Below are 11211 nucleotides of genomic sequence, written 5' to 3' on the forward strand. Positions count from 1 at the left end.
TCGAGTGATGAGGATTTAAACTGAAAACAAACTGTTTATTCTGTTTAAATAAAACTGGAACAAGGAGCAAAACAGGAAGTCTAAACTAAGAAACACAAGGAAACCACAAAACCTGAGAGACACAGAGAAGAACAGGTGCTCTGATAACAAACAAAGGGAGATGGACACAGTATATACGTGTGAGGATGATTAGGAGAAGTGGAGACACCTAGGAATACAGCTGGAGCAAACTTGACATAATGGGATAGGGGAAGCAAAACTGAACACAATGCAGGGACAAGGGACCATCAAAATAAGACAGGAAACACACTGAGGCACAACTAAGACACACGACTTGACACTACAAACAATAGCACAGACTGCAGACAGACCCGAGAGAGCTAGAGAGAGAGTCTCTCTAGCTTTAACCCTCAAAAAGCAAACTAAACTAGGAAACAAAACCCAGCGTTCAAGAGAGCAGTAAATAAACAATTTCCATAAGTCCAGAACACACAAACACTGGATCATGACAATCACAGTATTTCGATCGGTTTGAGGTGTGGACTTCTGACCACTTTCTGAGGCCTGTAGAGTTTGAGATGGAGCTCTCACCTTGGGGTAAATTTGGTCCAATCTTGGAAAGGTTGTGAAATTGTGTTAACACACATCTCCAGACCATTGAATTACAAAAAACATATAGTTTTATAGAGGTGCTCACACTAACTGATTAGCGACACCTGGATGCTACTTCCTTTGTCCAATGACTGTAGGAAGAAAATAGAACTGGATGGATTTTTACACTTGCCTGACGAGCAAATACAGTATGTTGAGTGTCCTGTTAATCCAGATGTACATACTGGTATTTACACATGAACACACAAAGAAATCCATGTGTGTGAAAAAGATACACATTGTCACAATGGCATTTCATTCGTTCATTAACATGATCATCACTGGGCTAGAAAATCTTTAAGCTGTTCCAGCGCTGACCCTGGAAATGTTTCATTTTTAATTATGAAATGTTAAGCCTTTAGCAGAAAGAGACCATGCCAATTGTAAGCTTCTCCTGAATAGAACAGCTGCTGATTGTGAGCAGAATAAGAGGGCCAAGTCATTTTGAATGTCAGCCATATTGGCTTCCCTTGATAACTCCACACAGCATGTTTGTTTATGGAGGCAATGAAAGTCTAACCAACCGTGGAATACACTGGGGAGAGAGTGGCTGCATGGCCAGCGGATTGTGATGATTTTACATCTGAGAAAATGATATTTTTGAAGCACATATACAGTGTACAGTGTGTGAAAATGGGAGAAGAGCTTGATAAGCTATTTAGGTTCAACAATTATGTGAAATTGTTACCTGTTTTGTAGTACCGCTAGAAATTAGAGATCCCAAAACAGTTTGTAAAATACTCGCTAGAGAATATGGATGACACAAAAAGAATATGTTTTACGCTGCCTCAGTTTTTTCCATTAAGCATTCGTCATCCATTTGTTTTCTATGTCTTTTCTAGGTTTTGGGTTGGGTAACAGCAGTCTAAGCAAGGACACTCCCGCCACACACAAACACACAATGTCCAGTGTCAAGCAGTGTCCATTTGCGTTTCCATTCAGATAGTGAGCAGAGGGGTGTTTTTACACACCTCAAACGTGTAGTGGTGTTCTATGAAGCTTAATTGATGGAAAAGTAATATACATTCAGGCTTAAACCAAAGTTTTCACTGTCACAAAGTTGGCAAAGGTATCACAACAGTGGTTATCAGCTTTCTGTGTTAATCCAGGTTTTGCTTCAGTCTCCATGCACGCTCGCATACTGCAAAAAGGGTCATTTCATGCATGCTGTGTGGCTCACACACTGATAATGCCTCTCACCTTCTCCAGTCAGAGGCATTTTCAGTTGCTGAGGATGATAAATAATGATTAAAAATCTATAAAGAAAATTGTTAATTATCTGTATAGATTTATTGCCCAGGATGGTAAAATTAACATTTTAGTTCGAATTAATTAATTTATTGTTCACCTAACCATTAAATATAATAATACTACTAATAATAACAAAGGACACTTGGAAATTACTTTAGTTTGTGGCAGATCAAAGTGAAAATGAATTTATTAATTGATCAGGTATTCTTGCTCTGTGTTCTGTGTTTTAGTACCTCACCAACAAATTAGAAGTACAACAACATTTGGGAATTTTCATCACTAAATTAGTACATGCACATTGTTATGACAGTTTGTGCTTCATTCAGTGGTTTTAAGGCGGTATGGCTTAATATGTTGCACATAAAACATATAAAAAACCCACCAGAGAATCTGTAGTGTACCTCAAAAATGCTGTAAATAAAAGAATCATTTAAAATGAAAAATAAAAATGTTAAAACTGAAAATCAGAACATAACCTGCTCCTGACTAGCTTATGTGTTCAGCATAAGTTACCATGGTTATTTAGCCAGGTAAAAAGAGTGCCACTATACAGAGTTTAGGGTGGAAACAGCTCAGTAAGCCATTTCCCATGCCCCATCGTACACCTCTCTGGATCTGGACAGTAGCTGGTAGTGTTCAGAGTTTTGATTTGCTATGACTCATTTTTCTGATGACTATATGTTTTTGGACCAGTACAGAGGGAATATGTTACACAAGGCTATTCAAGAATATGTTACTTATACCACCAAATGAAGCCAGGTAGTCACAGCAGTGCAAATTCTATGGCAGGTTTTACATTTTACATTGGTGGTACAGATAAAGCATAAATATCTTGTCAGGTTCATTTGCTGGTTGTATTTTCCCCATTTATTACACAGAAAAGAAATTTGAGTTAGTAAGTGAAAAATAATAATTTCACTTTTATTTGGCCATAAACTGAATGGATCCCCTCATGCACTTCATTATGGGACAGGGTTAGGTCTAAATGCACTCCCTGGTCATCATGTAAGGAATGTAGCTTTCATGTGCAGCTTTCATGTTAGAATAACAGCAGTTTTGGAAGTGTGTTAAGTGGTGAAATGTACTGTACATAGTAATTTGTAAATTTAGATACAATTTACTATGCATATTTTTTTTCTCTCCGTGACCTGATCCCTTTGACTGAAGTCAGACGGACTCAATCAGATTACTTTGTGCAGTAGAAGAGTCAAATGGTGCATCAAATGACCCATCTTATGGGAGCGTACAAACAGCCTGAAGCAGAAACCCTCGATTAATAGATCAAGCTGATAACCACCAGTGTGATACCTATTATCTCTGGCCAGCTATGTCGAACTTGCTTCGTAGTACAACCCTGTGGGGGCCATAAGGCAAAAACAATGAGTTCATATTTCAGTTTCATCTTAGCCATTTTATACATGAAAATATTTACTTATGTGGCTTTAAGTTGGCCTACAGATAGATATTAAGGAAACGACCACCAGAAAAGGTGAACTATTCATCCACTGCCTTTTAAATCAAACGAAAGAATTTTAAACAGATTTCGACACCTTAAATCTGCATTAATTGATTTTTTTTTTGCCTCTTAGGAACAGCAGCAGAAGCTAACAGTAAACAATGTAAAACAATGAACAAAAGTGATACATAAATAACGTTTACTGTGAAGGTTAGGTAAACATGTGAGATGGGTATTACAATACGAGAGTCGGAAATGGCTGTATAATTTTTACTCAGTTGATTAAATCTTAATAAGCATAAATTATGCGGTTATGATTAAATTGTAGACTGTGCTGAAGACATTTTGTCAGTGCAAGTAGATGCAGAAAAACAAAACTCCCCCTAAAACATCAGTTCATCACAATCAAGTCTGAGTGTTACCTGGTGTGAGGAGGATGACAGACATAGTGATGAGGGAACAGACCACCAGTATGACCAGCAGAGCGATAGCAATCCCCTTCCAGTTCCTCTGAGGAGGACTCACTCCACCCAGGTCCTGCAGAGAGACACACAGAAAAAAGGTGGAGGTCAGAGGGGAGATATCGAAGGCGATGACTGAATGACTGAAAGTGAAGATACCAATAAGAAGAATAACACCAGACAGCAAATATGACACAAATAGCTTTATTTTTAATTTAAAAAAGTCCTTCCTGATCATCACATATTGTACACTCTGTGCACTCTGGTTTCACTTACAGTACCTATTAACATAGGTCACATTGGGGCGTTGTGCTTCCAATCCAATCCCCTACACAGTGGAGGATTTGCAATGGAGGGCTTTAAATGAGCCACACTGTAAAACTGAAAAATGAAACTCTGATATGGTGAAAAGCTGAAGAGTATTTGCATGGTTTAATTACCATTTGGCCAACCTTACCTTTGAGTTTCAGCTTCTGATCTATGAAAAATAAATTCTGCAAGTGTCAGGGGTCATTTTTTCTGAATCAGACAGAAATGTTGCTCCATCTTTTACAGATACTGAAAACAGCAGGGCTTGGTTTCAGAAATCTGACTGATTGTAGAGTGTGGGTGTGTGTGTTTGTGCGTTTCTGTGTGATATTATCTACAGAGAAATAGCTATCCAGGAGAGTTTGTGAAGCTTTTGCCTGCAACTCCATCTCTGAATCCTGGTGTTAGAAAGTCTTAAACTGGGTCTTCCACCACATCTGCTGCCTCTGATAACGTGAATTAAGCCCCCTCCTATAAATTTCTTCCTTCCGCAGATCCTCCTGGCCTCAATTACCCACAAAACCCTGCAGCTGAAATGCAGCGATTACTGCTCACCAACTCACCACTGCACTCTGATTGGCTGGAGGGAAAGTGGTCTAAAATGACTGCCAATCTGAGCCAAATTTTGCTCCAAAAAAAAAAAAAAGAGAGAGAGAAGCTGCAACTGTCTCAGATTTAGTCTGAAATTCATTTTCTAAGCACTTGACATGACATGGTTAAAAGTGCTGTAACTCACTTAATCTGAGTCATGACTCTCATATATTGACTGATGAGTCAATTATGACTGAAGCACCTCCAGGTTTTTATTCGTAGAACACAAGGTACCACAGAGTTTTCAACAACAACCCAAATCTAGTCGAATTTTGGCAGATTTACACTTAATTTTTCCTACGCTGAGTATCAAGTGAACACGGACTTCCTAAACACTGAAGCAGTTCACTGTAACCATTACATACATGTGCTGTTACATTATTCACAGCCCCCTCTGGACTCATAAGACTCATCTAATATGAGGACTTGGGCTGTTGCTCATTTCATTAGTACCACAAAAGGCTGACATGTCCTTGAAGACTGACAGTAACTCCAAATTGCCCTTGTGCCACAGTGCGTGAGATTCTTTCACCCTCTCTTTTGAACGTTTTCCCTATCTCATTTTCTCCCCCAATTTCCTATTTAGCTACTCTTGGATCATCATTTTCAATTTATTAACTTCATTACAAGCGATGATAGAACCACTAAGAGAATTCGGACCTGCTGAGTCTCTCCATTACCATTACTGTGGAAACAGTGGAAGGGCCCGATAAATGTTTAGCCTACCAGGGGGAATAAGACAGCAACTGGGCTTTATCACAGTCATTACACCCTCATCAGAAATAATACATTTCTCAATAAATCTCTGCTGATTGGAGGGCAGGCTGGGGCCTCTCTTCTCTGTTTTATTAAAATCCAACCAATAACCAGTGCAGTCATTATTTTATGGCTTTAATAATTACACAACACCACAAATTGCATTTTTGCTCTCTCGTATTAAACATGATAAAACATAAATGGTTTTTTAAGTTTCATCTTTCTTTATATGCCACATTTGTCCCACATCCAACACAACACAAAAATCATTGCAACGTATACACCTGGGGGATGATTACTGCACTTCAAAGTACCTTTGAGAGCCAAAAGGTGTGTCCACGTTCCCAAATTTGTATCGTTACTTGTATTTTTTAAAATACAATATCAGGAGAAAGTCTGTGTTTAGCACAGAACAAAAACATAATAAAAAAATATAAATTTAGAGTTTAAAGTAGCTAGGAACTTATGAAGGCACTCAGGGTTAGATTCAATTTGTCACCTTTTTATAGGGACTGTATGGGACTTCTTTGGGAAAGTAAGGGTTTCTAGTTTTGGAAAATGTGAATATTTTTAACATGGCTAGAATAAAACTCAGCTGTAACCCACAGTCCAAAGAGACTCATGTCAGGTTAATTGGTGATTCTAATCTGGTTGTTGGGGAAGATCTAGGATAGAAAAAGCTCTGAAAGTGGCTTTTTCTATCTTAGTGATATTCAGATGTCTGTCAAGTGATAAAAAAGAAATTAATTCATAGGTATCCAAGTTTATGCTTCTTTTGGTGATTGTACAAATAAATACATTTGTCAAGTATACAGCAATACTTTAGAGGGTACTACCTGAGTGACAACCTAATTAAAGGTAAAATGAGGTATTTCATATACTCCAGTGACATTACTCTAACTAGTTTACCTCGAGGCATATTCTTCTCGTCTCCTGCCTATTTTTTTTTCATCTTTGACTTTCTGCCAGGACATCGTTCGTTTTCAGAACGTGTTCATTTATTTCACATAAAAAGTGTGTATCTGTGCAACAGAGGGACACGCGGGCTTATAAATAGCCTCCTGAAAGGCTGGGCTGTATTAAGAAGAAAGCCCTCTTTTTTCTTTTTTTTTTCTGAAAGTAAAGGGACAAGGACAAAGACCCAAGAAAGTATCTCCTTTTCTCCTCTAACAGTCTTTCGCATATTTACATCATACCAGGATTTGTGTCAGGCAGTTATGGTACGGGCCACATGATTTTCCATATTTAGAGTGTGATTTCCAAGATGCCTGCTGTGAGCCTTAAATAGAGTCTCATATTCACAGCGATTGTATCATTGCATATTGTAAAAGTAACAAAAGCATGAAAAGTGTTAGCTACTGAGTCAAAGTAAGATGCTGAGCTCTCACTGTGTTCTCTATCTAAATTATTCTGATATTTTACTATAGGTTTTGCTCATTTACTTGGAACTGGAAATAACAGAAATGGAATTGGACATAGGAGGCAAAGTCATGATTGTTGCTTTGAATTCTTTGTGAATATATTTGATTTTGGGCTCCTTTTAAAAATTTGTTATTATTACAAATGTTTTATATTTTATTTTATTTATTTATAATGACCTCTCTGAATTTTGATTTTACTTTTTGTTTTTTTCTAGTAATGAGCTTCAGTTCTGCATCCTGTTTTGTTTTTTTAGCTCATGTCTGTTTGTTTTAGTTCCTTCATTATATGTGTGTATGTGTGGTTGCTTTCACCTGTTTCCCTATTTAGCCCTCGTTGTATAAGAAGTCCTGTCTTCCGCTCAGTCTTTACAGTGCCTGTCATTGCTGGCTTCTCTGTGTGCTAACGTCTTTGATTTTTGCAGGTACAATGGCAATTGTTTTTGCACACATGTTAAAGTCTTAAGATAAAATAAGATGGTTGAGAATAATCTCAGTTTCTAATCAATAAACACAATTATTATATTAAATCATTTATCAATTAACAAGAATTAACTACCCTATTGTTTTAGAGCTATTAAACCATTATAAGGACAGAATGTCAGCATCTTTTACACTATAACAAATCAGAAAGGATCATGTGAGGAACATTCAGGAAAATGATGTAGGTATCAGCAGGCAACAGTTCACATCACACGAATCTCTCTCTGTTGGGATGTTTTGATCTCTGTGTTATTGATCATAACCAGCAGTTACACTGAGGCTCTCCTGTTGATTGTGGGAAGATACAGTTGAGCTAAAGTGGATAAAATAGGCAAATCTATTAATGAATACAAATTATATAAGCCAGCCATGGGGGGAAGCACAAGCCAGTATATTTCTATTGTCGGTCACAAGCCCAGATAAAATCTTTGCCGAATCAAACACCAAGAATGAGATTTCCATAACAGATCAGTTGGGGCCCGGGTTAACAACAACCACCTCCAGTGCTGCTGACCGACAGGGTGCCGGTGGTTCGCCGAAGACAAAAGAAGGGGAGAGGGGGAGGCGTGTTTGGAGGCTGCGAGAGCGAATTAATGTCAGGAGTGTGGAGGTGGGAATATTGGCTTTAAATGTAGAGCTACGATTGTTAAAAGGAGACAGCTGACTGATATGATGGAGAGAATGAAGTTAGACATACTGTGTGTGCAGGAGACCAGGTGGAAATGAAACAAGGCCAGGAGCAACGGAGGTGTGTTCAAGCTGTTATACTATGGTGTGGATGTGGTTTAGGAAGAGAAATAAAGGAAGAATATATGAACAGTGTTGTGGAGGTGAAGAGGGTGTCAGACAAGATCGTGGGTTCAAAGCTGGAAATTGAAGGGGTGGTGTTAAATGTTGTCATCCGTAGGCCCTATATATGTTCCATGTCAGTTCGATGAAAAAAGAGGAATTCCAGATAAGCTGGGCGAAGAGTCTCCTCTCTAGGGAGAGAGTGGTGGTATGAGCAGATTTCAGTGGACATGTAAGTGAAGGAAACAGAAGTGATGAGGAGGTGATAGGTAGGCATGGTGTTAGAGAGAAATTCAGCAGGATGCATGGTAGTGGATTTTGTGAAAAGGATGGAAATGCTTGTGGTTAACACATATTTCAGAAAGAGGGAGGAACACAGTGAGGAGGGTGTACACAGGTGGACTACATCTTTTGCAGAAGGTTCAGTCTGAAAGAAATAGACTGCAAGTTGGTGTCAGGGGAGAATGTAGCTAGGCAGCATTGGATCGTAGTCTGTAGGATGACTGAACATCAAGTGGAGTGAGCGAGTGAAGACAGAAGCAGCGATGAAATGGTGGAAGTTGAGGAGTGAAAAATGTTGCACAGAGTTCAGAGGAGCTGAGACAGGGTGGCGGGGACGCGTTACCAGATGAACATGAGAGTACAGCTGAAGTGATTGGAAAAATTGCCAAGAAGGTATTCAGTGTATTCTCTGGAGAGAGGAAAGAAGACAATGAGACTTGGAGGTGGGATGATGAAGTGCAGGAAAGTATTCAGTGAGTGAAGTCAGCAAAGAAAAAGTGGGATAGTCATGGAGATGACCGAAAGCAGACAGGAGTACTGAGAGGCCAGGCATACAACAAAGAAAGAGGTGGCAGTGAGCTGTATGTGAAACTGAACACTAGAGAAGAAAAGGACTTGTATCGATTGGCTAGGCAGAGAGTTTGAGCTGGAAAGGATGTGCAGCAGGTTAGAGTGATTAGATAGATATATACTAAGAAAAACTTTGAGGAGCTGATAAATGAAGGAAAGGGGAGAGAAAGAAGGACAGACTGAGGAAAGTTGGTGATTCATGAAGTGCAGTGGATTAGTAAAGAAAAAGTGAAGGCAGCTATGAAGGTGTACTCTGGAAAGAAGAGGATTGAACGTTAGTAGAAGTGAGGCAGAATAGATGTGTGTGAATAATAGAGCGAACAGTGAAGCTGCACGGAGTAGAAAAAGTGAAGGTCGATGATTTCACTGTACCTGGACTCAACCATCCAAAGCAACAGACAATCTATAAGAGAGGTGAAAAAGAAGGTGCAAGCAGGGTGGAGTGGGTGGAGATGACTGTCAAGGGTGATTTGTGACAGAAGGATAGAGGAAGAGTGGAAGAAAAAATGATAAGATAGTAGTGAGACCTGCTATGTTGTATGTTTTGGAGATGGTGGCACTGACAAAAAAGACAGGCAGTAGAGCTGAAGATGAAGATTTCTATTGGAAGTGACGTGGATGAGATTAGACATGAATACATCAGAGGGACAGCTCAGCCCAAGCGGTAAAATGTGTACAGTGGGTTTAGTGAGAAGGCTTTAACTTTGTCTTTCAGCTTTGTCATCTGCAGTTCAGCTTCCACGAAGAATCCAATTCTTTATAGAATTTTGAGCAAATCTTCAACAGTTATGAAAATAAGTTGGTTTATTAGATTAGCAGCAGGTGATATTTATTCAATACATAACGATGTACAAATTGAAAATTTGCATGAGAACTGCTGAAGTGATCTGTGTAGTAGTTATGATTACTTATACTGTGCGTGTAAAATATATATCTCACAACTCATACAATGGGACGGCAAAATTCATGAATGGATGTTCGAATCTGTTCTCACAGAACAAAAACACACCCCACATGCCCGCATGCCTGCACACGCATAAATTCATACCTTTTATTTGACTTCCTCGACTTGTTATTTATTTATTTATTAAACAAGAACAATGATCTGAATCCTCTTTTAATTAAACTGACTCGACTGTAATTCTAGCTGCCTCTCTTTGGAACAAACACCATCACACTCAATCAATACAGTCAATTATTCATCAGGTCGAGTAGACCACGAAAAATAATCTGTCACATGGGATGTTAGGGAAGCATTGGAGGCATAGCTGAGATAACGCTGCTGATGATGTTATTCCATGCATGAATTCCAGCAGGACCTGAGGGGTCCAACTGCTGGAAACACTGCAGCGTTCAGGGTGAGTGCAGACTGATAAAAAGTAACTCAGCACTGGGTTATCTTCTAGTTGTGTTTTCCTGCAGCTTCTCTTATAGGGGACATAGCATCTGCTCTGAGATTATGTTGACTTTTATTCCTTAGTGTGGATAGCACTGCACAAAAATATGAAAAAAGAAAAGATGCTGACACCATCAGAATTATTTTCTCTCGCTTCACAAAGCTCTGTGAGTGTTGCCTCCCATGATTAGTAAATTGGTCTCCGTGTGCAACATCAGTGGAGTGCCTCATCACAATCTCTGTACTGCACTGATTTTATTCCACACTGTTTTCAAGGCCGTGTGTGCGTTAAAGCACCAAAGCAGATGATCGCACACCACCCTAACACCTCTCCCTCTGCAGTCCTGCCTTAGCTGTGCACTAACAGAGGATTTTCTATAATCACATCACCTGTCTTTGTAATTGCATGAGGAGCCTTAACTTACTGTATAAATAACAGTGGATTGTTATGACAGAAGCAGGAGAGCACAACAGAGAAGCAGCAGTGAGTCTGCATTTGGTTTTGTGCTGTTAACATTGTTACAGTGACACTTTTTATGATAAGATCCTTGTGGAAGCAGTTCTTGGCACTCAGCAGACATCTTGGTAACCTCTCCAGGCAGTTTGGGCTAAGGCCACGCCTTAAGTAAGAGTGGAGAAAGCTACCAACGGGAAAAAACTGCACGTGAAGAATCAGTCAGCAGTGAAACCTGATTACAAATGGTAAATGGCCTGCATTTGTATAGCGCTTTACTCAAAGCGCTTCACACTACATTCAGTCATTCACCCATTCATTCACACACTGGCAATGGCAAGCTA

At 39.3% G+C, this 11211-nt stretch overlaps 1 protein-coding gene across 3 annotated transcripts in view; it reads right to left on the bottom strand.

The window, feature by feature from the left end:
- Window positions 1-11211, bottom strand: part of LOC102301290 (inactive dipeptidyl peptidase 10) — a 253736-nt gene that overhangs the window by 111289 nt on the left and 131236 nt on the right. For all 3 annotated transcript variants that reach the window (XM_005919373.3, XM_014332724.2, XM_005919374.3), the window contains one exon: window positions 3781-3895. In XM_005919373.3, coding sequence (XP_005919435.1) covers window positions 3781-3895 — 115 coding nt within the window. The remainder of the gene's footprint in view (window positions 1-3780; window positions 3896-11211) is intronic.

The sequence above is a fragment of the Haplochromis burtoni genome, unplaced genomic scaffold, assembly GCF_018398535.1.
Source record: "Haplochromis burtoni strain Fernald_Lab_line unplaced genomic scaffold, NCSU_Asbu1 Contig_20, whole genome shotgun sequence".
NCBI classification, from domain to species: domain Eukaryota; kingdom Metazoa; phylum Chordata; class Actinopteri; order Cichliformes; family Cichlidae; genus Haplochromis; species Haplochromis burtoni.